Source organism: Lepus europaeus, chromosome 6 (genome assembly GCF_033115175.1).
Source record: "Lepus europaeus isolate LE1 chromosome 6, mLepTim1.pri, whole genome shotgun sequence".
In the NCBI taxonomy this organism is placed as follows: domain Eukaryota; kingdom Metazoa; phylum Chordata; class Mammalia; order Lagomorpha; family Leporidae; genus Lepus; species Lepus europaeus.
In genome coordinates, this window is record NC_084832.1 from 17,964,494 (window position 1) to 17,992,264 (window position 27,771).

Genomic DNA, 27,771 nt, shown 5'->3' on the forward strand with positions numbered 1-27,771 from the left:
GCCACCTGACGGTGGAGCAAGGGGTGGGAGGCTAGGGCACCGTGAGCAATGGGGAGAGTCACAGGACAGGCTATACTAGGTGGGCTCTAGGAAAAAGTCGTGACTGCCAGCAGCCTGAGCTGACAGACCTACAGCACATTATGAAAGCTCATTTTGCAAGGGTAACCTCCCATCTCCATACTCTGCAAAAAGAGAACTGCCCCAAGTACAAGAAGGCGCTCATTCACAACTCTAGCCTTCTAGCTATCAGCGCCTTATTCATAGAGCTACCACTTGCCGGGAAAACCTTCCAGATTCACTGCCCCAGTGACCCCACACTGCTCTCCCCGGGCCCGGACAGTCAGGGAGCAGAGCTGCGCCTGCGCAGTGGCCCCGCCTAGCCCATCCGTGGGCGGGGATCGCTTCTCCGGAAGCCGCCTGTGACTTCCCCGTTGACGCGTCGGGAGAGTGAGGCCCGTCGCAAAAAGTCGTGGTGGACCTTCCCTTTCCGTGGTGGACGCAGCGCTTTACGGTGCTGAGCTCTGCCGAGCTGGGAGATGTCGGCGGCGGGCCGGGTGGAACCTTTGGGTCTGCCCTGCAGCTTTGCGAAACGGGTCCTGGTGACCGGGGGTGCTGGTTTCATGTAGGTAACGGCGCCGCTGGCCGAGCAGTGGCCCCCTGGAACTCCCGACCTTTTCCTGCAGCTCTGCTTGCCACTGGCAGTTTGGGTCCAGCTTTTGCGGGGGAGGGGTCTGACATGGGGTCCTGTCATGGGGGAGGGATCCTCCTCCCCTCTCTCCTCTCCCTGGCCTGCGATGACGGGTGCTCTTGTAAACGCCTCCCTCCCCACGCAGGAGTGCTGTGCCACGGTCCCATTCTGGTTGGCCCCAGAGCCTTGCCACCTGGCACTTCTCTGAGTGCGCACGCCAGACATAAGCTTCCCAGCCCGGAGCCCCCTACCATCCCCGAGGACGATTTGGGCAGTGAGGTGGGGCTTGTATTATCTATCAAGCAGGCTTGATAGCGAGTCCTCTGTCTGGGTGCTCGGACCTGTGCTAGACTTGCGATGTCTGTTTCTCTCGCACTCATTCGGTCAGCACGAACTCTGTCCACTTCCAAAGTTGCCACTAAGGGGACTTCTCAGCCTCTCTTCCTCTTCCTCACCTGGATCACGGCCGTAGCCTCCTGCTTGACCATCCTGCTTGCACCCTCGTCTTCCGCACACAGAGGCAGTGTTTCTGAACGGAATCAGATCTAGTTGCTGGGTGAAGTTTTACTCCATTTGGCCTCCGTCCGAGGTAGAAGAAAGCCCCGACGCTTCCCTGATGGGAAGACTCAAGCGCTCACGCCCTGCTTTCCCACTCAGATCCCTTGGTTTTCCATACCTGCCGCCCGTAACCTCTTGGAGTTCTTGGCACATGCTAGGCTAGTTTTTTTGTTTTGTTTTGTTTTTGTTTTTGTTTTTGTTTTTTTGACAGGCAGAGTGGACAGTGAGAGAGAGAGAGAGAGACAGAGAGAAAGGTCTTTTTTTTTTGGCTAGGCTAGTTCTTGCTCTTGTCCGGAGGCCCTAGCCTTTGCTTCGCCTTTACTGTGGGTCAGTTTTCGCCCCTCAATTCATGTTTTTACTTACATATCACCGTCTCCAGAGGCCTTACCTGACCACTCTTTAATTTTTTTTAATTTTTTAAAAATTTTTTTATTTATTTTTTTTGACAGGCAGAGTGGACAGTGAGAGAGAGAGACAGAGAGAAAGGTCTTCCTTTTGCCGTTGGTTCACCCTCCAATGGCCGCCGCGGTAGGCGCGCTGCGGCTGCGGCCGGCGCACCGCGCTGATCCGATGGCAGGAGCCAGGTACTTATCCTGGTCTCCCATGGGGTGCAGGGCCCAAGGACTTGGACCATCCTCCACTGCACTCCCTGGCCACAGCAGAGAGCTGGCCTGGAAGAGGGGCAACCGGGACAGGATCGGTGCCCCGACTGGGACTAGAACCTGGTGTGCCGGCGCCGCAAGGCGGAGGATTAGCCTGTTGAGCCGCGGCACCGGCCCTGACCACTCTTTAAAATAGCCCCCTCCCAACTAACACACTGAGCCCCACCTGAAATTCTATGGCGGATTTGTGTTTGCTTGCTTACTACCCGTGTTCCCACTCTAGATTGTAAACTCCCTAGAAGGCAGAGACTGGTGTGTACCCAGGAGTGGAAGAATGGCTGGCCCATTTTATGAAGGTCCTCAGTAATTGCTGAATGGAATGACTGTATGAGTGAGTAACAAACAGGAAACCCTCCTGCCCTCAGGAAACTCCATGTATAGTGGAAGAAGAGTGAATTGGAGGTTCTTGTGTATTGCTCATTAGCACATGAAATCACCCCTTGTAATCTGACAGTCACTTGGCCAAGGGTACCAGGCAGGCAAGTTTCACTTAATGAGGAGTGGAACATGGACATGAAGAGGTAGTGCTTGTGTGAGAGCTGTGGTCCAGCCAGGGTATGTCCCAGAAAATGATGTGAAAGGGCTTCCAAGTACAAACTGCATTCATAATTTGGTCAAGGTTTCTCCCTGTTCCTGGGGCCCATTGTTTTACGTCTGTAAACTATGGTGAATGATCTCACGGAGAGAGGCCTCTCTTTTTACTTCCTGGTAAGGCTACTCAAAATCCAGGAACCACTAGGGCTAAATAACTTAGGATGGTTTCCACCGTATTGACCTGGGAAACCTAGGTTCAGTCGTTGGATTCTGTCTCCCCTTCCCCTCCTCCCAGGATTCTGGTTCATACAACCAAATTCTCCTACCAAGAGAAAGCAATTGTAGAAATTACTTTATAAGCATAGATAAGTGACTATGTTCATACTCATCTAATTTTTGCTTAATTACATCTGCAATTCCTGAAAAGGCACATAGTTTCAGTATGGTTGTGTGGACTGGTACCCATTGTACTTACCATCCTGCTTGACTCTCACATGAGAGGCATGCGTGAACAGCATCATTTGGTTAAACAAATATTTCTCCTTGTATCCAGAACAGTACATTCTCTATTCTACATAGACTAAAGGGAGCAAAAGACTTTGCTTATAAATACTATTGCGAAATTTGGTGAAGAGTATGTGTGTGTGTGTGTATAGTGTAGTTATATTGTTTCTGATATCTTTCAAAAATTTAGAGTTATCTTTGAATGATTTCCAAGTATTTGATAATTTAGGAAAACACTGTAGAATTTAGGAAGATTGACATTTTCCACCAACATTATTTTCTTTTCTTTGTAGTGCATCACATGTGATTGTCTCTTTAGTAGAAGATTATCCAAATTATATGATAATAAATCTAGATAAGGTGAGTTTTACAAAAATGAACTTCATGCATTGAAATTGTATTTTGATTCTGTTAAAATATTTAAAACTACTGGAATCCTGTTTATATTTTCGTTTTTACTTAGTGATTTTAGTGACGCAGAGGTTTGGATAACCATGTGCTCATGCTGCATTTGATCTTATATAAACTCTTCTGAAGCTTTCATTTATTATACTACTCTATAAGTAATAGTTTTAAATGTTGTAAATGTTATATTTTTACCAAAAGAAAACCTTCACCCTTTCTGAATTCAGTAGTTAATATAGTGGGATAACTCACATTTTTTTGTCTTGGGCTACTTTATTTTGTAATGTTGCATTTGTTTTCAAACTAATTCCTTTTCTGTAAAAAAAAAACCTTTTTAGTCTCTAGTGGCTAGAGGGAAAATTGGGCAGGTATTTTTTTTTTTTAGAGTAGAGGTTTATAAAAGGCTTATTTGTGCATATTCTGACAAAGAAACAAAGTTACTTGTTTTTGGCTTTTAAGATGTCAGGATCTTAAAATTTTTAAGAAATGATGTGTTCTATATAATTATTAACATCTATGATCTTTAAAATAAATTAGTATTTTATGGGAAGAGCTAATGTTATCACTTTTTGTGTTGTCCCACCTCCCTACTCCCATACTCTCTTAAGCTGGATTACTGTGCAAGCTTGAAGAATCTTGAAACCATTTCCAACAAGCAAAACTACAAATTTATACAGGTATGGAATTAATATACAGCATCTCTTTCGTCATGCAGAGTTTATAAGATCTTTCTCCTTTATAAACTTGTGTAATATGGCCTTGGAAGGCATATTTACCAAAGACCTTTTGAAAGATCAGGTAATTTTATTTTTAAAGATTTATTTACTTATTTGAAAGCCAGAGAGAGAGAGAAAGAGAGGGAGAGTGAGAGAGAGAGAGAAATCTTCTGGTCTGAGAGAGAGAGAGAAACTACCTGGATGGCTGCAATATCCAGGGCTGAACCAGGCTGAAGCCAGGAACCAGGAACTCCATCCGGGTCTCCCACAGGGGTAGCAGCAGAAGCACTTGGGCCATCTTCCACTGCTTTTCCAGGCACAGCAGGGAGCTGGGTCAGAAGTGGGCCAGCAGACTCCATCTGGCACTCTGATTTGGAATGCCAGTACCAAGCATAGTGACTCAGCTCACTGTGCCACGGTACCCACCACTACAACTCTCTTTGTATCCATAAAATTTAAAAGAACATATTAAGCAACCATTTCATAATTCTTTCTGTATAAATATGTTCATTACTAAAGGATTGTTGAGAAGGTGTATTTGAAAAGCAATTAAATGCTTATAAACATCAAAAGTACGAATATTTTACTTAGTTGTGGAAAATACAGTTTCCCTTTTTTTTTTTAAAGATTTATTCATTTATTTGAAAGTCAGAGTTTCACAGACAGAGAAGGAGAGGCAGAGAGGGGGAGAGAGAGAGGTCTTCCATCTGCTGGTTCACTCCCCAGTTGGCCGCAACAGCCAGAGCTGGGTCCATCTGAAGCCAGGAGCCAGGAGCTTCTTCTGGGTCTCCCACGTGGGTGCAGGGGCCCAAGCACTTGGGCCATCTTCTGCTGCTTTCCCAGGCCATAGCAGAGAGCTGGATTGTAAGTGGAGCAGCCAGGTCTCGAACCGGCGCCCATATGGTATGCTGGCATTGCAGGCGGCAGCTATACCCCTTACACCACAGCGCCGGCCCCCAATACAGTTTCAAAATGTCATTTCAGTTGTTAAATTTACTTTAAATATATTTTAAGTAATTTAAGGATTTAAGGATTTTTCTAAAGCATTAAAACTTTCCCTATTAATATTCTGCTTGTAAGTTGGCAAGAATGTTATGAAAAAACTAGCACAATACTTAGTAGTAATTGGTACTCAGTAAAATACTGTTTCACATGTACTTGGGAAAATATTTTGAATTGAGTCTTTTACATCCTAAGATGCTGGAGAAACACACCATTACTTTATGTTCCTGACTTGATTAAAACTTTGAAAATATTTGCTATTAAACTGGGAGGTGGGAAGAGAGAGACGCTGTAGTAAAAATGATTTTTGTGAATGAGATCACTCAGTGACACTTAGCGTTTTCATGTTTGCTTTTTCCTACAGGGTGACATATGTGATTCTCACTTTGTGAGACGACTTTTTGAAACAGAGAAAATAGATATAGTACTACATTTTGCTGCACAAACACATGTAGGTAAGCATTGTTTTATGTTATAAGTGGTAGATTTTCCCCCAGTGGCTACCTAGCCTAAATCTAAAGTCCAGTAATGGGGCTGAATGAGTAGATACTTAGTACAGATCCTTGAAAGAAGATATACCTTGGTGAACCAGAAAGTCAGGCCCGTGGTCACCATGTCATTAATATACCTGGCACTTTTACATTATTTTTGTTAATGTAGGTGGAAATACGTCTTTGAATGCTATCATAATGCCTTGAATTTAAACAGATTCAAGTTAGTGATTACTTCTGAAGGAGAGGAATGGGGAGATGAGCTTTCCATTGGGTATTTTCTATTGTTTTTCTTAAGTTGGGTAGTAGGGTACATAGGTAAACATTGTATTTTTATTTATACCATCTTATACATCTGAGATATTTTCTAATAATGAGTCTAATATTTTTGTGACATATGTATTGAGAAGAATTTAGAAGCATGGTTAAATAAGAAGTGGTGATGCGAGTACACGTGTAGCCATCACCTAAACAGACCGAATGTCACAGAATCCTCTTTAGTAGTCATGCTACCACGACTTAGGGCCTTGTTTAAGGTTGCAGTTTCTTTGCTTCTCAGTTTTCCTGTTTATATATTTATTCCTGAACAATGTATTGGTTGTGACTGGTTTTAAATTTTATTGACATGTATATATAAAATTACACATCAGGTTTTTTTGGTCTTGATTTTTCAGAACTCATGTATATTCATCCATGTGGTTGAGTGTATGTAGTTTGTTCATTTTCAGTGCCATACAGTATTCCAGTCTAAGGGTGCACCACAGTTTACTTATGTATTTTACTTTTGATGAACATTTGAGTTCTTTATACTTTTGGACAATTTTGAACAGTACTATCCTGAACATTGTTACTCATGCGTTATTGCACACATCGGTACACAGTACTCTTGAGTGTATAACTAGGGTTATAAGCTCTGCATACTTCAACATTGAGATAATGGCAGACTGCTTCCCAAAGTAATTATATCAGTTTGTACTTCTCCAGGAGTGTATGACTTCCTGTAACTCTAGATCTCAGTTTTGTCTGATTTTTCCATTTTTGCCAATCTCAGCACCATGTAGTAATCTCTCATTGTGCCTGTCATTTGTATTTTCCTTGATTATTAACAAGATTGGATACTTTTAATGTGTTTTTAGTAAATTGAATTCCTTCTTTTGTGAAATGCTGTTGAAATATTTTGCCCATTTTTAAATTGGTTTACTTTTTTCTCTTGAAAAGAGAAGTTTCAGTGAGAAAAATGAGTAATAGTTTTTTTTTAAAGATTTATTTATTTATTTGAAAGGCAGAGTTACAGAGAGGCAGAGGCAGAGAGAGAGATACAGAGAGAGGGAGGGAGGGAGAGAGAGAGAGAGAGAGAGGGAGGGAGGGAGGGAGGGAGGGAGAGGGAGAGGTCTTCCATCTGCTGGTTCACTCTCCAAGTAGCCACAATGGCAGAGCTGTGCCTATCTGAAGCCAGGAGCCAGGAGCTTCTTTCGGGTCTCCCAGGTGGGTGCAGTGGGTGCAGTGGCCCAAGGATTTGGGCCATTTTCTACTGCTTTCCCAGGCCATAGTAGAGAGCTGGATTGGAAGTGGAACCACTGGGTCTTGAACCGGCACCCATATGGGATGCCGGCACTGAAGGCGAAGGCTTAGCCCGCCATGACACAACTTCGGCCCCAGTTTTTATCTGTCTGTCTGTCTGTCTATCTATTTATCTATCTATCTAGAGAGGCAGAGTTACATAGAGAGGGAGAGATAGAGAGAGAAGTTTTCCATCTGCTAGTTTACTTCCTAAATGGCTACAACAGCTGAGCTGGGCCGATCCAAAGCAGGAAGTTGGATTGGAAGCTGACACTCAAACTGGTGCCCATATGGGTTGCCGACGCCATAGGCAGAGGCTCAAGCTACTATGCCACAGCCCCGGCCCCCATGAAATTGTAGTTTTTATACATTGTGGACACGAGCTCTTTATTATGTGTATCACAAATGTCTTTTCACACTGACTTATCTTCTCACCTTTTTGGTAGTATGTTTTGATAAATGGATTTCTTTTATTTCTTTTTATTTAAAAAAATTATCTGAAAAGCAAGGAGAGAGACAGGGAGGGAGGGAGGGAGGGAGGGAGAGAGAGAGAGAGAGAGAGAGAGAGAGATATCTTCTATCTGCTGGTTCACTCCTAAGTGAATAGCTGTGGCTAGGCCAGGCTGAAAGCAGAGCCAGGAACTCCATCTGGGTCTCTCACATGGGTGGCGGGAACTCAATTACTTGAGTCATCATCTGGGGCCTAGGCACATTAGCAGGGAACTGGATCGAAAACAGAGTAGCTGGGACTTGAACTACTACTCCCATTTGGAATGTGGACATCTCAGGCAGTGACTTGACCTGCTGCACCACAACTCCTGACCTGATGTTCTTAGTTTTAGTGTAGCTGAATTTGTGTATGTCTTTTTCTTTACAGTAAACACTTTTTAGTGTTTTTTTTTTTAACTTTTATTTAGTAAATATAAATTTCCAAAGTACAGTTTATGGATTACAATGGCTTTTTCCCCCCCCATAACTTCCCTCCCATCTCCAGCTCCCTCTCTCATTTTCAATTATCTTTATATACAGAAGATCGATTTAGTAAATATTAAGTAAAGATTTCATCAGTTTGCACCCACACAGAAACACAGAGTGTAAAATACTGTTTCAGTACTAGTTATAGCATTAATTCACATTGAACAACACATTAGAGATGGAGATCCCACATGAGGAGTAAGTACCCAGTGACTCCTGTTGTTGACTTAACAAATTGACACTCTTGTTTATGGCATCAGTAATCTCCCTAGGCTCTAGTCATGAGTTGCAAGGCTATGGAAGCCTTTTGAGTTCGCCAACTTCGATCTTATTTAGACAAGGTCATAGTCAAAGTGGAAGTTCTCTCCTCCCTTCAGAGAAAGGTACCTCCTTCTTTGATGGCCCATTCTTTCTACTGGGATCTCACTCGCAGAGATCTTTCATTTAGGTCCTCTTTTTTTTTTTTTTTTTGCCAGAGTGTCTTGGCTTTTTAGTTTTAAGAAGTTCTTTCCTATCCCAAAGTCATGAAGGTACTTTCTCCTGTATTGACTTCTAAAAGATTTATAATCTTGCTTTTTGCTTTTAGATTAGTAACCCATCTGACATATTTTAAAAGATTTATTTATTTATTTATTTGGAAGTCAGAGTTACACACACACACACACACACAGATACAGACAGACAGATCTTCCATTTGCTGGTTCACTCCCTAATTGGCTGCAATGTCAGGAACTGTGCTGATCCGAAGCCAGGAACCAGGAGCTTCTTCCAGGTCTCCCACATGGGTGCAGGGGCCCAAGAACTTGGGCCATCCTCTTCTGCTCTCTCAGGCCATAGCAGAGAGCTGGATCGGAAGTGGAGCAGCTGGGACTAGAAGCAGCGCCCATGTGGGATGCTGGCACTGCAGGCAGTGGCTTTACCCACTGTGCCACAGCGCTGGCCCCTGAAATTTACTTTTATATGTGTATGAGTTAGGGGGCTAATTCCATTTTCTCCATTTGAATACCAAATATTCCTATACTATTTATTGAAAAGTTCACTGGCTTTGTCATGTGTCAAACACTCTGATTCATGTTTCTCTGTTCTTTTTATTTATCTATTTTTCTATGCTGATTACACTGTATATGGATAAGCAGTTAATTCACATCTGGTAGAATAAATTCTTTTATGTTTTCAATGATGAAGCACGTGAGCACTCCAACCAGTGCTTTATGAGATACTTGCCAACACTCGTGGCCAATCTTATGTGTTTTTTTTCCCGCTATTACTGCTGAGGTTGAAAACCTTTGCATTTTTTTATTGGATTATCTTCCTCCTTTTCTTATTGGTACATGCTCTCTAAAAAGTTCCTGTTTAAGTTTCTTGACCATTTTCTATTGGGTGTCAATTTTTTCCTTGCAGATCTTTGTGAGTCTTTTAGCATTGATTGAAGCCTTTTGCGATTATCTTCTTTCAGTTTGCAGTTTGCCTTTCTACTTTCTTAATGGTGTCTTGTGATTGGTGAATGTTCTTTATTTCAATGTAGTCCATATTTATTTATTTGAAAATCCGAGCTACAGAGAGAGGGAGAGAGAGAGAGAGATCTTCCTTCTGCTGGTTCATTCCTCAGATGACTACAAACTGCATGGGCTGGGTTAGGCCAAAGCCAGGAGCCAGGAGCTTCATCCTGGTCTCCCACATGGGTGCAGAGACCCAGGCACTTAGGCCATTTTCCTCTGCTTTTCCAGGCTATTAGCAGGGAGTTGCATTGGAAGTAGAGCAGCTGAGACCTGAACTGGTACCCTTATGGAATGCCAACACTACAAGCTGCAGCTTTAATTGCTACGGACCAACACTAGCCCCATCAATCTTTTCTTTTATGGGTAGTCTTGATACACTCTGTAAGATTTCTTTTCCTACTTCCAAAATCATGGAAATATTTTCATATTCTTTTCTTGAAAATTATTGTTTTACCTTTTGCAATTTGATTTTTTCTCCATATCACTATCAGTTTGACTCAACATTGTTGAGTGTAAAGATTTGACCTTTCCCTATTGCCACTTCATCATAAATCATGTGTCCAGTGTGTTTAGCTCTATTTTTTGGGCTCTACTCTGTTCTATTGGCTTTTGTCTCTCCTTATGCAGGTATCACTTTGTCTTATTACTGTTACTTTATAATTCTTGATACCAACAAAGCAAGCCCACCTACATCTTACTCAAAAAAATTATCTTTGATATTGTTAATCTTTTCTAGTTATGTTTGTTTTCTATGTAATAAATTTCTGCTGTTACCTCTACTAATATTTCTACTTTGTTTGAATTTGTTTTTCTAACTCTTTGTGATATATCTAGCCTACTAATTTTAAGGTTTTCTGTAATGTATATGTTTAGGCTGTGAATTTACTTCTAAGTACTGCTTTACCTGGACTTTACAAATTTTCTTATGCTATTTTCATTATCTTTTGTTTTTAGGATTCTGATTTCTTCTTTAATCTGTGGATTACACAGACACGTACATCTTAATTTTCACATGTGTGAATTTTCTGTTATTGATTTCTAGCTTAATTGTATGTGGCTAGAAAAAATACTGTGTCATTCCAGTCATTTGTGCTACAGTTTGCTTTTTGGTACAGTATATGGTCACTTTCAATAAAATGTTATATGTATTGAAAGGAACATTACTATGAAAACCTTGAGTTCACTGTTCCTTATACTTGCATTAGGTTAAGTTGGTTAATCATATTTTTAAAAACTCCTGTTTATTTCTGGTGGATTGAACCTCTTATTCATAAAATCTTCTTCCTTGGTGATGTATACTGTCTTGAAGTCCAATTTGACGTTAATGTAGCTCTATCACTTGCCTTTTGATTAGTATTCTTATGATACGTCTGTTTTCATCCTTTTAGTTCCAGTCTTCATCTCGCTTTGTGGTTTAGCTGCATGTCTTAGAAGCCACATGCGCTTGCATTTTGTTTTTTTTAAATCTGTTCCAACCGTCCTTGGTATTTGCCTTCACTCTTGAGCTTGTTGAGAGATTTGGTTTTATTTCTACCATTTCATCGTGTGCTATTCTTACCTGTTCTGTTCTCTTGCTTGCTTTTTAAACTTTTTAAAAAATTCTTCCTTGTATTTTTGGTTCAATTCTTTTTTTATTTTTAAATTGTTGCTTGCTTTATCGAAGACTCACATGAGCAATTTTTCTTATTCTCTTTTTCTTCTACTAATTTGGAACTTACATAACTTGTCTGTATTCTTTAAATGGTTACCCTACAAATTGCACTTGTGTCATTAGCTTACCAAAGTGTAAAGTCCTTTAAAACCTTTGCCCTCCTCCTGTGTCAAACACTTTAACTCTGTTTATTCATTCCCACATCTGTTTTTAATCTAGAATTCTATCTGGTTTTGTTTTCCAATCCTACTAGACATTATTACTTTATGTAGCTAGTATTTATGGTTATTAGGGATTTGCAATATTCTAATTATATTGTTTATTTATTTTCCATTTATGTCTACAAAAAAGCTAGGTTTAATTTTTTTAAAGAATTATTTTATTTATCTTAAAGACAGAGTTACAGAGAGGTAGAGCCAGAGAGGTCTTCTGTTCTACTGGTTCACTCTCCAGTGACCACAACGGCCAGAGCTGAGCTGATCTGAAGCTAGGAGCCAGTCGCTGCTTCTGGATCTCCCACACACATGCAGGGGCCCAAGGACTTGGACCATCTTCTCATGCTTTCCCAGTCCATAGCAAGGAGCTGGATCGGAAGAGGAGCAGCCAAGACACAAACCAGCGCCCATATGGGATGTCAGCGCTGCAGGCTGGGGCTTTAACCTGCTGTGCCACAGTGCTGGCCCCTATGTTTAATTCTTGATTCATTTTATTTATTTACTAGATTCTATTGCAATGAATTAGTTTCACAGCATCTTCATTTTCTTTGCTTTTGGGGGGTATTATTGTTAATTCATAGATTCTTTAACACATTAGATTTTATTGTTTTAATCAATAACAGTTACTTTTCTTTTTTATATTCAAATTGGCCCACCTTTAGCCATTAAGAGCTTCTTGTTGCTTTCTGTGTCCCCGTTGACATCACATTAGTAGTCTGATGTTTACCCTCTGATTTTAGCTTGTTGATATGTTTGGATTTAATTCTGTGCACAGTAAGACACAGGATGCTCCAGACTCATCTTCAGTGTTTCTTCCCAAGATCTTTTTTTTTTTTTTTTTTTTGACAGGCGGAGTGGATAGTGAGAGAGAGAGAGAGAGAGAGAGAGAGAGAGAGAGAAAGGTCTTGCTTTTTGCCGTTGGTTCACCCTCCAATGGCCGCTGCGGCCGGCGCATCTCGCTGATCCGAAGCCAGGAGCCAGGTGCTTCTCCTGGTCTCCCATGCAGGTGCAGGGCCCAAGGACTTGGGCCATCCTCCACTGCACTCCCGGGCCATAGCAGAGAGCTGGCCTGGAAGAGGGGCAACTGGGACAGAATCCGGCGCCCCAACCAGGACTAGAACCCGGTGTGCCGGTGCCACAAGGCGGAGGATTAGCCTGTTAAGCCACGGCGCCGGCCCTTCCCAAGATCTAAATCAACCCTTTGCCTAAGGATCCCTAATTCTTTTGAATAGGAAATGGTATTTAGAGGTCACAATCTGGACACTAACAATGGTCATTGCTACTGGTTGGATATTTCTTCTAGGCTTTTTCAGTTGATAGAAATAGGGGATATTTATTTATTGGTCTGTTTGTTTAAGAGTAAATATATCCTGAGTTCATACTAGGATGTCTAATTGAAGTTCAGAGTTTTTATTTAACCTCATTGATCTTACTTCTGTATCTTCTTTATGAGTTCTTGACGGCAACATTATCATTACTCATTTACTTTATTCCTTAACATACAAAACAGTACAACAGTACCAACATTATCTCTAACAATATGATAGCCAAAAATCCTTTTAAGAATCATAAGAGTGATATTTGGCCTGGTGTTTCTTTCTTTCTTTTTTTCTTTAAAGATTTATTTGAAAGTCAGAGTTACAGAGAGAGGGAGAGACAGAGAGAGCTCTTCCATCTGCTTGTTCACTCCTCAGATGGCTGCAATGGCCAGGGCTGGGCCAAGCTGAAGCCAGGAGCTTCTTTCAGGTCTCCCACATGGGAACAGGGGCACACTTGGGATATCTTCCACTGCTTTCCCAGGCCATTAGCAGGGAACTAGATCGGAAGTGGAGCAGCTGGGACTTGAACCAGCGCCCCTATGCAATACTGGCATTGCAAGCCACTTTAACCTGTGTGCCACAACGCTGGCCCCTGCTGTCCTGGTGTTTCTGATGCCTGCATTCCATATCTGGGTACCTGGGTTTGAATCCTACTCCCAGTTCCACCTTCTTGCTAATGTGCACCCTGACACAGCAGGTGATGGTTCAAGTCTTTGGGTCCCTGCCACCCATGAGGAGATAAGGGTTAAGTTCTTGGTTCACAGGCATTTGGGGAGTGAACCAGCAGATGGCAGCTCTGTCTCTTTCTTTCTGTCTCTTTGCTTATTAAGTAAATAAAAATTTAAAAACAGAAAGTTTTGCATGAGGCGTTTGTCCTTTAGTAGTTTCCTACTAGGTATGTGGTCAAATTATTTTGCTTTAAAGTAACTTGAAATAATTCCTTGTTTAGTTATATAACCAAATAAATATGTAGTTAGAGCCATTTGTCTGATTTTGCTTCTGATTTATAGCAACTGCTGCTTTTTTCTTTTTGATTTAGTTCTGTTTTTCAATTATATGAGATATGTATACAGTTCCAAGATGAAATCTACCAAATAAGGTTTATTTAGAGAAATCTAATTTTGAATCCTATTCTTTCTACTGTATTCGCTGCATTGTCCTGTAGATAACTTTCTATGCTTTAATTTTGTGATCTATCCTTCTTTAAAACAAACAGTATCAACAATCCTACTGCCCTTCTTGGACAAGTGGTAGCCTATAATACACATTTTATATATTTTTTTAAGATTTATGTTTGTATGTGTGTATGTATGTGAAAGGCAGAGCGGAAAGAGAGAGAGCTTCCATCTTTTGGTGCACTCCCCAAATGGCTGCAACAGCTCTAGCTGGGCCAGGCTGAAGTCAGGAGACAGGAACTCTATCTGTGTCTCCCACACGGGTGGCAGGGGCTCAAGTACTTGGGAAATCTGCTGCTGCTTTCCCGGCACATTAGCAGGGAGCTGGATTGGAGGTGGAATGGCTGGTGTTGGAACTGGCACTCATCTGGGATGCCTGCAATAGCGTAAGCTACTGCACTACAAAGCCGGCTCCCATATTGTTAAGTTTTTGAATTTTTGCCAGTGTGATAAGCAAGAAATGCTATCTCTGAATTTTTAATTTGGATTTTCCTTCTATAAGTGACATTGAACATCATTAGCTTAGGGACTGTTTGTATTTCTCTCTCTAAATGATTTATGTATCCTACTGTTTTCTTTTTTTGGAGGGTTATTCTTAATTTTTTTTTTTTTGACAGGCAGAGTGGACAGTAGAGGGAGACAGAGAGAAAGGTCTTCCTTTTGCCGTTGGTTCACCCTCCAATGGCCGCCGCGGTAGGCGTGCTGTGGCTGGCGCACCGCGCTGTTCCGATGGCAGGAGCCAGGTGCTTATCTTGGTCTCCCATGGGGTGCAGGGCCCAAGCACTTGGGCCATCCTCTACTGCACTCCCTGGCCACAGCAGAGAGCTGGCCTGGAAGAGGGGCAACCGGGACAGGATTGGTGCCCCAACCGGGACTAGAACCCGGTGTGCCGGCACCCCAAGGCAGAGGATTAGCCTACTGAGCCGCGGTGCTGGCCTATTCTTAATATTTTTTAGAAGTTATTTGTAGATTGAAGAGATTAATTGATAAAATTATCCCTGATAGTGAAAATATTTTTCCCAGTTTGTTGTATGTCTTTTTACTTTGTAATTTAACATTGTTTTCATTTGTGTTTAACCATGAAAGAATTTTTACATAGTCAGAATTTTCAAGTTAAGAAAATTAAGAAAGGCTCCTACCCCCCTGCCCTTTCCTGGCTAGAAAGGTTATTTCAAAGTAAATTTATTTTTAAATGATTTATCCAGCACTTATTGATCTGAAAAGCCTAGCCCTCTAATATCAGAACCTAGTAATTTCAAACTTTTTAAAAATTTAACAACATTTTAAATTCAGGTGTATCTTATCTTATTTTCTTCTTTTCAGAATAAGAAAGTATTTGCTGTACATTTAGCACTGATAATTTTGAAGGCTCTAGGAATTTACGTACATTATGTGATTTAGATTTAAAGAAATGATAAATATGTTATTTTTGAAATTATTGCAATAAAGGAAATGAATAGCACTTTCCTTGTACCTGAGTCCCTCCTTTGTTATTTGTTTTGTCCCTTAGGTGGAATCATTCTAGCTTTGTTTCTCTTCCTTTGTAGATCTTTCATTTGTCCGTGCTTTTGAGTTTACATATGTTAATGTTTATGGGACTCACGTTCTAGTCAGTGCTGCTCATGAAGCCGGAGTGGAAAAATTTATTTATGTCAGCACAGATGAAGTGTATGGAGGTAGCCTTGACAAGGTAAGCATAGAAAATGTATGTGTCACCTCTTACCATGAACCATGAAACAGATCTGTCTTCTTACCTACACTGGCACTCTCCAAAATGTTATTCCATTGTCTCTTCTGTTCAAACCAAATGATGCTGCCCCAAATGGGAAATGACAGCCTAGTGTTACACAGGTTAAACATCACTGGACTGTTTGGCAAGAGAGCAGCAGCTCTCCTACCTTTTTGTCTTAACAAACATGATGAATGTTATTCCCATGGATGAATGCACAAGTGAGTCAGATGGCAGTGTCCCTACCATCTGCTCACCTTTCTCTTCTAGTAAGGAAAACACACTGGAATGTCGAGGCGAGAGTGTGCAATTATTGTAGAAACTGAAATTGTAGACATTATACTTGGTCCACAAGAATATGACTGTATTCTCCAGTCTCCATTTTTCATAGTCAGTATTTCAATGACCTCATTTTGTTTTATTTATTTTATTTTTAAATAAATTTTTATTTTACTAAAGCACAAACATGCTGAAAAAATCACATTGTTCAGAAAGACTTAACCGTGAGAAGTGGAGACCCCAACTGTTTCTTCTCAATCCCTGGTCTTGCTTTTGAGAAGCAACCATTGTCATCTCTCTTTGTAATTTTTATCAGATAAATGACTTCCTTCCTGCACCCTTGTTACCATCTACCAGATCTGACACAGTAGCCAGAATCATGGCATTACGCTGCTCAAGCCCTCTCTGTATCTTCAAGGTTTGACAGGTCCTGCCCTCCCCACAGCCCTCTGGTCTCATCTCCCATCTGTTTTCCCTCACAGTCCCTTTTTGGGGTTCCTTTGGAGCCCTCACAAGGCCTTGGCACTTGCTGTCTCCTGTGCTAGCCTTGTTGGGTTGTTGTGAGCACTGCAGAAGAAACATGCCAGGCAGGGTTCAAGGGATGGCTTTTAAAACGCAGTGATTGACATTTCAAATTTGTAACAAGTTTTCTGATGTTCCTACTTAGAAAGTACGCATAATACTTTTCAAATTTTTTTTTAAATCAGGAATTTGATGAATCATCACCCAAACAACCTACAAATCCGTATGCGTCATCCAAAGCAGCTGCTGAGTGTTTTGTGCAGTCTTACTGGGAGCGGTACCAGGTAAGAAGTGGTCTCAGTCACTCCTGAAGCATTTTCCTTTGGACTTAGGTATCATAATTCCCAAGTCAGCATCCATTTTTAGAGTAGAAGCACAACTTCAGACAAGTTATGTAGGAAGGAATTTGAACAACTGATGTACTGTATTGTGTGGACAAAATAAGACCTACCTGACTTATGGAGTTCATAATTAAAAGCATAAATTGAATATACATTTTTCCTATTTCAGTAACTGGTTACAGCTATAGTGAAAACTCTGTTGGAATCCTATGAGATGGAGGCGGACAGATTCCCTTTCCTGCCACGTGCTTCCGTCTGCATGATCAGTCCCTCGGCTCCTCACCGAGGGGAGGTTGACTTGCCTCTTTGGTGGCTCTGACAGCCTTACCCAATATTAGTCTTCAGTCCAGATCTGCTTTGGCTTCCCACTGACTGGGGACGTTATTAGGAACTGGGTCAGAAAGCCAAGCCATGGAAATCCTTATGATATTCTTGCCTTTTGTGTCCCTGTAGCATTGGTCCTTTCCCCTGTCATGGAAGCTCTTTATATTTTTAAGAGTTAAGACGATGTAGACAGCACACTTTGAAGTTTTGTATCTAACCAAATGGAGACTTTTAGAGGTGGTCTCTGAAGTAATCAAGTGGCAGAGTCCTTAGTGCTCTGCTATCGGACTCGCAAGCCCACCTCCACCTACATTCATCCTCGCCTTGTCCAGACAAGGAGAAGCTTCCTTACAGAGTCTCTGCCATCCCTGAATGCCATCCTCTCCAGTACTTTTAGGAACCTTACATTAGAAAAAAATCTCTTCACTCTGTGCTTGAAATGTGTGGAATTGTCTAGACAGAGGCGCTTGTATTTGAAAACTTGGTTATCTTTAAAATGATGATACCAGACCTTTCCATTACCTTGATGTTGGATGCTCTTTAAGTTTCCAGCTGTCATCACAAGAAGCAGTAATGTTTATGGACCACATCAGTATCCAGAGAAGGTAAATTTTACTTCTGAATGCATAATGATGTTTTTATTGGCTATAACATATCCTTATTTAAAATAATCTCTCTTGAGTTTTTCTCTAAAATAATTTGTTGTATTTATCCATAATGATGGATGTTGTAAAGGCCACGTCCAAATCCCATCTGACTTAGAGTTTGAGGTCTTCACTTTAAGTCTCAACTGGACACCAACTGGTGTGACCTTAGGCCCTTTGATGATCACTATCCTTAAACAAGGGATAATGAAAATACTGAAAATTTTGGTGGCTCCAGTGAGACAATGTATGTGAAAGCGCCTTGTGTTTTCCAGGACCCTAAAGCGCCATAGAGGCCTCCCACCACTGCCAAGTGCAGTTAAAACTCTGAGTTTGCGGTCAGACTAATATATGTCAGCAGAGACAGCAAGTTAAAAGCCAGTCAGATAATGATGCATGAAGCTGGTACCATGTTTGACTTCTCCCAGCTGTCTAACTATTATACAACTCATTTTTGTTACTGTAGGCTTGAATGTCTTCCAGAAAGTAATACAAGTAGCGCATAAAGGAATGTAATTAAAAGGTTAAAAATGCCTGCACAGTTGGTTTTGTATCATTAAGTGCAATTTTCGGTAACTGTTGCCTACTCTGCCCACATTTGGAACCTGGTTTTCTCACTTGCCAGTTGGTTATATTGATTTATTTGCCCAAGGAAAAGGGTAAATGGTAATAATAGCTACTTTGCTTAATTTTCAGAGTATCCTTCACAGGGTTATTATAAATTTAGTAATTTCTTTGATTCAAGGACAATGACATTTATTTTTTGATAGCTGCACAAGCACTTTAGTAAGTAGGTAGTTACATATAAAGCAATATTAAAGTATGATTCCTGGCCTTATGAAATCCACACAAAGGTGAGCTTTTCATGAGAACAAATTGTTCATGAGGGCTTCTGAATTTTTCCATTATTATTTTATCTTAGGGTAACCCATTTTTACAAAATATCAAACTGAGTTGTTTAAGTTCATTAAGTATTAGATTTTTTATAAACTCTTGGTGAAAGGAATTTAAATTTAGCCATATATATATTTATTAATAATTTAATATATGATGAGTTCAGATTCATTTTAATGAGTTAATTTGCCAAGTCTGAAATGGTGTTTAAATATTCTTTTAGGTTATTCCAAAATTTATATCTTTGCTTCAACACAACAGGAAATGGTATGTTGTTATTTACCTTGATCCCTAGATGCTTTTCTGGTGTGTCTTTTGGTAGTATTTGTTGACAGTCTTTTCTTGAAAGTGAAAAAATTTTAGAATTGGAGGCCATGGAATTACCTGTCCCACCAGATTTAAGAATTTTTTCTTTATTCGTTGTCGTAGTTTTCAAACTAATTATGCTATGTAAGTCATTATAATTTACTTACTAAGATAATTTCGGTTCGCAAATGATCTAGCATAGAAATTGGAATTACAGCATTAGAATGTGTATCTATATAATTTTACTCTCTCAAAGGATTTATCTGATAGTAATGAACTCATGGATACAATTAATGCGTGGCTATTTCTCAGGGGTCATGTGTATTAATGCGTGGCTATTTCTCAGGGATCATGTGTATTTGCCATGTCTTACTGAACACCCTCAGGAGGCTTGGTGATCAGATACAGAGTTAGGAGAATTTGGATTTCAGTTAGCAATTCCTGGAACGCTTTGGGAATTGGATTTTCTTGAGTTGAATGGGTCATTTCTGTACCGTGATGTGGGAGAGCTTACTCTTTTTTTTTTTCCCCACACTTTGATTCTGCTTCGTTTCATCTTTTTAGCTGCATTCATGGATCAGGGCTTCAAACAAGGAATTTCCTTTATGCTACTGATGTAGTAGAAGCATTTCTCACTGTCCTCAAAAAAGGAAAACCAGGAGAAATTTATAACATTGGAACCAATTTTGAAATGTCAGTTGTCCAGCTTGCCAAAGAACTAATACAACTGGTATGTATGTCTTGTGATACTTTCAGAATTGTCACTAAGTTAGTCCATATCAAGAGTTTGTAGTTTACTCAATTTAAAAGCAAATGAGTAGAAAATGAAGTTCTGAAGTTGTATCCCTTATTTTGCATCATTCACTATATATATCTTAATTGTAAGACAGACCTTAATTTCAGAAATATAAAATTGTGTGTCCTAGAATCAAGGAACAATGCTGTTCCTGTATAAAATAATTATGGTTATGCATGCACATCAGTGTTAGCAAACATCGGTTGTGTTAGGGTTTGCTAGGTGAGGGACCCAAATAGGCAACCAAAAGGTGAGAATATTCATTTTCTCCTGAAGTTTATGCAACGTGTATTCTTTCTGAGCTTCGAATAGAACTTAGGTCACAGAGTATGGCAAGCCTGAGGAAAGTGATGCTTATTTCCGCCGTCTCCCCCGCTTTGAGGCAGTTGTTCCTCTTGTCTTTTTAATCAGCTCTGAAACACCATGGTTATTCTCTGCTCTCATTTTATAATTTGGCTTAAAAACCTTTTCCATTTTGACAGATCAAAGAGACCAATTCAGAGTCTGAAATGGAAAATTGGGTTGATTATGTTAACGATAGGTGAGTAACAAGTTAAAACACTGGAGGAAGGTTGTGAAATCTTCAGTACTTATAAAACTATAAATTACAGAGACTTAATTGAAAATAGTTTATCTCTTGAATTTTTTGGTAACATATTGTCTTCCTAACTATGAACGCCTTATGGATTAGGTGTAGCACTATTGCTTACTAGCTATGTGACTTAAAGAAAGTTAGTGACCCTTTCCAAGTCTGAGGTTAATTATAAAGTACAAAAAGCATGTGACCCAGGTCCTGACACTGAAGAGTTCTAATAAGGCTGTATGTATTCATGTCTTCATGTATCAGACATTTATGAAGGGACTTCTGGGTGCCAGCCACTACACTCATACCTAGCTTATGGCTGAAGGTAAGAACAGGATAAGGCACAGAATGGGTTAGGTGTCAGGGATTGTAGATGACATTTTTTATTTTATTTTGCAGATTTTTTGTGATAAGCGTGTCACCCGGGAGAGAATCATTTTTTAAAAAATAAATTGCATTATGGTGAAGATCAATGAGTTATATCTCTTAGTACTTAAGTTTGTAAATACTTATCTTCAATGTCATTTTAAATCTGTTCTGTTTTCCAAGACCAACCAATGACATGAGATATCCAATGAAGTCAGAAAAAATACATGGTTTAGGATGGAGACCTAAAGTGCCTTGGGAAGAAGGAATAAAGAAAACAAGTATGTTATAAATTGATCTTTTAGAGGGAGATTCAGAGAAACTTAAATGAAAAGAAATTTATTTTTAGAACATTGTACGGATTCAGTAGAATATTGTGATGCTCATTTGCAGTTTTCAGATTGTTACATTCAATATATTTCTAGTAATAGTACTGTGATTCCTAAACATTTTGATTTTCATAGACTAACTTGTGATCAGTTTTCTTGTATTTTACTATCATTAGTCAGATTCGTATTTCATTGATTCTGAGGTACACATCTTTTCACTTTCTTCCCACCTCTGAAAGATAGGTGTTTTGTAATCCCTAATTTTTTGTAATTCCCATTGTACCTTTCCTCCTTAGTGGCATGTAAAATTACAGTCTGTCTTAAGATCAGTGCATCTTAGATCACTGAAATATAGAAAATTGCAGTCTCTGAGCATGTTAAGTCATTTTGTATTGAAACAAACTAATTGGCAACAAACTCAGTGTGCACCAATAAATCTATTAAAGTAAGTGCATATAAATTTGCACATTTATATATATATATATATATATATATGTTAAAGCTTTATTTATAAATATACTTCTGAGGAAAGATCTATCCAAATGCAGGAAAAAAAGTCTTGATTCAGAGCTTGAAGTATAAATACTTGTACTAAATATTTAAAAGCAAAATTAAAGATAATCTAAAACCATCAAGTTTCTTTTAACTAAAAAAGTGATATATTGATAGTATAGCAACATAAAATTTTATGTTAATGGAGAGAAATTCACATGTCGCTATGCCTCTGATGCAGTAATATCATATTTATATGAATATATATTATACTTTTTTCTATAACCTTAAAAGCAATGCAAATGACTTATCTCTGCTACTTTTAATTCCTTAAAATCAGAATGTCTTAAGTAGTGAAACCAACAAATTCAGCATTGAAGGGGATTTTAAGTTCAAAGAAGAAAAGCAATAAGGTTGATTTTGAATTCTAAGTTTTTCAGGGGGAGCTATCTTCTGATTAACTTCATTGTAAGTTCAAAATCAAATTGCAAGTGTCATTGAATTACCCTCGTCTGCTGATTAACTGATGGACAAGACTTTTTGTACTTAGCAGGGACTCAGGAAATGTTAGTTAACTGATGTTTAGTTTTTAATTTTTAATTTTTGTGTTTTATGTTTTTCTATTAGTTGACTGGTACAGAGAGAATTTTCATAACTGGAAAAATGCGGAAAAGGCATTAGAACCCTTTCCAGTACAACCACCATTTATATAACCAGGACAGTTTCCAGATAAAGAAGAAAATTATCCTACCTCGACAAATGATAGCAAATCAGGTGACCAAATGAAGTGTCCTCTCTGCTCTGGAATTAGATTCATGACTTTGTGTGTAAAAGTCTAGTGCAAAACGCTCTAGTCTTTGGAAGAGTTTCAGTGTTGGCACACGATTTCATTATCAAAATTCTTTCAGAAATTTTTTTCTCCTAGAAATTAAGAAGAAGTAGACAAAGAAAGACTGTCCCAAGGCATGGGCCAGAAGTAGTTGTCTCCTGTTCTGAGAACAAAGACAGGATATGGTGCTGGGCAGATGGCCGTGAACTCAGTGGGCTTCCCAACCATTCCCAGGACCTGGAGAATCAAGTTTCCATTTGTAGGCAATATAGAATGAGTTTCACACCCTAATTTACTCTTTTTTTTTTTTTTTTTTAAATAACAAGCTTGAAGTTCTGCTATAATTGTTTTAAAAACAGAACAAAATGGAAGCATATCTAGCACTTTTTAACTTTTGATGATTCTAAAAAATAGATAAATGCTTTCTAGAAGAAGGTTGTAAAGTTTTTATATTTTCAAAATTAGGTGTTGATCTATATGTAACCTCTATTAGAGAAACTTTATCATGTGGTAGCCATTTAAAATGATTTTATTTATGAAATTGTCAATATTGTAAGGTATTTAATGTAGAATGTGACCTTTTTTTAGTAATGTATTTTTATTTTGGTATAGAAAAATTAAAGGGAAAATTTGGAGGGTGGTGTTATGGCTCAGTGGGTTAAGCCACTGCTTGGGATGCCTGCATCTGTTATCAGAGTGCCTGGGATTCAGACCCTTCTCTGCTTCTGATCCAACTTCCTGCCAATGGGACTGGAAGGCAGCAGTTGATGGCCCAAGTACTTGGAAGACCCAGATGGAGTTCCTAGCTCCTGGCTTCAGCCTGGCCCAACGCAGGCCATTGAGGGCATTTGGAGAGTGAACCAGGAAATGAAAATATCACCCTCACTCTCGCCCTTGATTTTGTCTCACTCCCCCTCTCCTTTGCCCCTGTGTCTCTTTGTCAGTCTGCCTTCCAAATAATAAATATTTTTTAAAAACCCTAATTTCTAAAAAATAAAAATAAATTATGTATTTGTAATCCTTCTTTGCTCTAAAGAATATTTTTTAAAAACTTGAAAAAGTAACTGATTGGATTTTGGGTTGAGAAAGGGAAAGGAAGCTGGGTGGCCCTTTATTAAGAGTGTGGATTTTAATATGGAGGCTTCTTAACTCTCCATTAAAATGTCGTAATTCACTTTTTAAATATGATTGGTGCTGGACACCCACGTCCTGACTGAGGGTAAGAGGAAGGACAGTTGTGTCAGCTGGGTCTTGCAGGAAGCAGATGCCTATACAGATGAGAATGAGGAAGCAACACTGGGCAGTATAGTGTTGCTGGCACTGGCAAGGCAGGCAGAAAGGCCAACCAATATGGAAAAAGGTCTGTTGTGCAGATCAACTGCTGGCCCCTTCAAGATGGAAAGGGCCCGGTGACATCAGCTTACTACCAAGGAATAATTGCTAGAGTAGGGGCCCAGGTTTGTCTCTTGCCCACAGGTTGCCAGTAGCTCGTTTGATCATAGTGAGAATACATGCCGTGAGCCCCAAGAGCAGGTTTCACTCTGCAGTTATGCATACTTCTTTCAGGTGTCCAGCATAGTTCTGGGGTAGGTGGTGATAAAGGCTGGCCAGCATTAACCAACTAAATCATTTTCTCTGCTGGATTATTCAGCGCCTCTTCCACCATGGTTACCTTCCAGTGGGCGTTAGCATGCAGGTGACCTAACTGGTGTCAACCGGTAGGTCAAACGCTTGTTATGGGGGATTCTGGCACATGCTACAACATGGCTGACATGAGGATATTCTGCTCAGTGAGTAAGCGAGACACAAAGGGCAAATAGGATGTGATTCCACTTACGTGAGCTACCTAGAGTAGGCCAATTCCTAGAGCCAGAGGACTTCCCAGAGGCTGGGGGCAGGAACAAAGGCAGAGTTATTGTTTATCATGTTGCATTTCTATTTGGGGTGATTAAAAAGTTTGGAATGTGGATAATAGGAATAGTGTTACAACATTGTAAATATATCTAGTGTCTAAACTGTACACTTGAAAGTGGTCCAAATGGTACATTTTATGTCTATTTACCACAATAATAATTTTGAAAAATGTGTTTCCAGACCAACAGTGTCTGTATTACATGGGAACTGATAGAAATGCAAGTTTTTGGCCAACGCTGTGGCTCACTAGGCTAATCCTCCACCTTGCGGCGCCGGCACACCAGGTTCTAGTCCCAGTCGGCGTGCTGGATTCAGTCCCAGTTGCCCCTCTTCCAGGCCAGCTCTCTGCTGTGGCCCGGGAGTTCAGTGGAGGATGGCCCAAGTGCTTGGGCCCTGCACCCCATGGGAGACCAGGAGGAAGCACCTGGCTCCTGGCTTCCGATCAGCACGGTGCGCTGGCTGCAGTGTGCTGGCCACAGAGGCCACTAGGGGGTGAACCAACAGAAAAGGAAGACCTCTCTGTCTCCCACTGTCCACTCTGCCTGTCAAAAAAAAAAAAAAAAAAAAAAAAAAAAAAAGAAAAAGAAATGCAAGTTTTTGGGCCCTGCCCACTGGTTTACAGAATCAGAAACTCCGGTATGAGGTGCAGCAATTCTATGATAAGAGCTGCTGCTCTACAATGGGAGATGGGAAAATGAGGCTGGAGAGGAAGGGGGTGGCCTGGTAAGGGAGGGAGGACCTGGTCTGTTACTCTGACATACACGGACTTTATCCTGCTAGCAAACAGCTAATTCAGGTCATTTGTCTGATTTATCTGTTAGCTGTTTCAAAAATAAAACATGCTCATTGCAGAAAAGTTGGAAAACTAAACCAACCTTAAAAATTATCCATAATTGGGACTGGGGCTGTGGCATAGTGGGTTAAGCCTCTGTCTGCAGTGCTGGTATCCTATATGGGCGTTTGTTTGAGTCCTGGCTGCTCCACTTCTGATCCAGCTGCCTGCTAATGTGCCTGGGAAAGCAGTGAAAGATGGCTCACGTTCTTGGGCCCCTGAACCCACGTGGAAGACCTTGAAGAAACTCCTGGCTCCTGGCTTTGTCTGTCCCAGCCCTGGCTGTTGCAGCCATTTGGGGAGTGAATCAGCAGATGGAAGACCTCTGTCTCTACGTCTCTCTCTATGTAACTCTTTCAAATAAATAAAATAAATCTTTAAAAAAAAAAAGAGCACTCTTGTCCTGTGCCACCAGCAGTGTCAGTATCTGATCTCCCTCACCATTTTACCTTCTCTTTCTTACTGGCTTCGTGTTTCTCTGCCCATTCCTTCGGCTGGGAGTTCTCTGTCTTGGCACTGTTGACATTTGAGGCTGGGTGATTCTTGCTGTAGGAGGCTGTCCTATGCTAAGATCTTTCGCAGCATCCCTGGCCACTACTCACCCATCACACCTGTTGTGACAGCTATAAATTCCTCCAACTGCCAGTGCTGGTGGAAATCACTGCCCTACATGACAATGTCACCCAACACTGCTTCCTTGGCCCCAACACTCACTTGGCTTTCTGGATGACCCCATTCATCCCTGAACCCTTACCTTCCATTCTCATGCTGACCAGGATTTCCACATCTCTTTTCTCTGGCGCCTGCTTTTTTTTTTTTTTTTTTTTTTAAATGAGGTTCTAGGCTCATAGTATCCATGGCCTGCTAGATTCTCCCATCTAGATTCCGAAAGATACCTCAACTTTTACAGATATATACCAGAACTTACTATCTGCCCCACAGCCCCAAATTGTTCTGTCTCCTGTGTTCTCAGCCTTGAATTGTGTAACCACTCATGCTTCCAGAAGCCAGCAACTCTGATGCCATCGTTCCCTGTTCTCTCACTGCTCAGGTCCAGTCATGAACCTGACAGAGCCCCCCTTAGCAACCCTGGCAATCTGGCTTCTCTTCTGTGGTCCTTGCTGCTGCCCGTTTTGCTACTTTCTGTACCACTCTCCCCACTGCTTTCTCTGCCTCCAAGACCCCCTCTACTTGGGGGGGTTAGGGTTAGGGTTGCATCTCACATCTTCCCTTTATTCTTCCCCAGACTCAAATTCTTGTAAATCAAACCACTCCTTGATATTAACAATATGTTTTGGTCCCCTGTTGCTCATGCTTGAGATTCCACGGGGCAACTTACCCAGCTCCATGTACAGCCACTCTCACACGTGGCCACAGCAGCCTTAGGATGCCCAGGCCTGCCTGTGCCTTTGAGTTCTCAGTGCCTCTGGGTGGCTAAATCCATCTTGCCAGAAGTGCACCTTCTTCTCTGAAGAACTCCCGACCAATCTTCAAAACCCCACCTCAGTGTCACCTGCTCACCAGAGCTGACCTTGCTTGCAGATGTGGAGGTTCTGCCTTTGCTTTACGCATAGGATTTATGTGTTTGTAGGTTTGTTTCTCCCCCCCCCCCCCCCACTTGAACTCCTGGGAGTGGAGTCACCTCTGTGTCTCTGGGCATCTTTGTAGGGTTTCAAAGAAGAAGGGGGTTGGGCCTGGGTTTGTCCTTGGCCTCTTTGCTCCTGACTCCAGCTTCCTGCTAACGTATGCCCTGGTAGGCAGTGGTGATGGCTCCAGTGACAGCCCCTGCCACCCAGGCAGGAGACCTGGACTGAGTTCCCAGTTCCCAGACTGGCCTCAGCCCAGCTCTGGGCTTTGTGGGCATTTGGGGAATGAACCGGCAGATGGGAACTCTATCTCTGTGTCTGCCTCTCAAATAAATAAGTAAAAGTTTAAAATACCTGTAGTTTTAACAGAGCAGGTCTCTGTCGCTGTCCCTTTGTCTCTGAGCTTTTCTCCACCCTTCCTCTCTCCTCACACACACACATCACCCCCTCCATCTCCGCCGCCAGGCAGAACCCCTGCTTTTTTCACACTCCACTGTCTGACTACATGATGACCATTTCCCCCCTGGAACTCCACCCTTTAGGAAATAGGTCAACCAGTCTTGCAAGTCTTGTGCTTGTTTCTGATTTTGTTCATGTTTTGTAGTTGTTACTGTTTAGAAAGGCAGATGTTTGACCCTCAAATGCCAGTCTTTAAGGGATTGTTCTTCGAATCGCTCATAGCTTTTTCACAGTATTTCTAATACAGCTGTGTTTATAGTTAAGCTCTGTATAATTCAAATGACATACGTCGAGTATTACCCAGTGACAGAACACACTGTTTTTCTTTATTTCAAATATAACTTGTTTAGCCCTTAATTCAGAAAGTGGCAACTCCCCTTGCATCATCTTGATTTAATAAAGTCAATTTTGAGGAGAAAATGAAGCAATTGTAACTCTCACTCCTCTTATTCTCTCTCTAAACTACTGGAAAGTCATCCAGCTAAAGGCTTGATAAGCTCTGTACTTGGCTTCATCCCTCCTCTACTGACTTGGAATGAAAGCAGAAAATAGTTGTGAGTCAACTAGAGGGGAACAGGGGAAGTGCACTCCC

The 27,771-nt window shown here is 40.8% G+C and overlaps 1 protein-coding gene across 2 annotated transcripts; it reads left to right on the top strand.

Moving 5' to 3' along the window:
• The first annotated feature begins 437 nt into the window (after positions 1-437).
• Positions 438-22,707, top strand: TGDS (TDP-glucose 4,6-dehydratase). Of its 2 annotated transcripts, none has more exons than XM_062194028.1 (12): positions 438-622; positions 3,240-3,306; positions 3,960-4,028; positions 5,434-5,524; positions 15,502-15,644; positions 16,670-16,768; positions 17,695-17,754; positions 18,911-18,954; positions 19,558-19,723; positions 20,272-20,330; positions 20,922-21,019; positions 22,187-22,707. In XM_062194028.1, exons 1-12 carry the CDS (start codon positions 537-539, stop codon positions 22,270-22,272), a joined length of 1,068 nt encoding a protein of 355 aa, XP_062050012.1. In that variant the 5' UTR covers positions 438-536; the 3' UTR covers positions 22,273-22,707. The 2 variants fall into 2 exon arrangements, with proteins under 2 accessions (XP_062050012.1, XP_062050013.1); XM_062194029.1 differs by lacking the exon at positions 438-622 and adding an exon at positions 2,053-2,239.
• The last annotated feature ends 5,064 nt before the right edge of the window (positions 22,708-27,771 follow it).

Bases quoted from the DNA above. Each gene is read 5' to 3' on its own strand.
- TGDS (XM_062194028.1), top strand. From the start codon at position 537: ATGTCGGCGGCGGGCCGGGTGGAACCTTTGGGTCTGCCCTGCAGCTTT. The intron at 623-3,239 runs GTAGGTAACGGC...TTTTCTTTGTAG, and splicing joins ACCGGGGGTGCTGGTTTCAT to TGCATCACATGTGATTGTCT. The intron at 18,955-19,557 runs GTATGTTGTTAT...TCATCTTTTTAG, and splicing joins CTTCAACACAACAGGAAATG to CTGCATTCATGGATCAGGGC.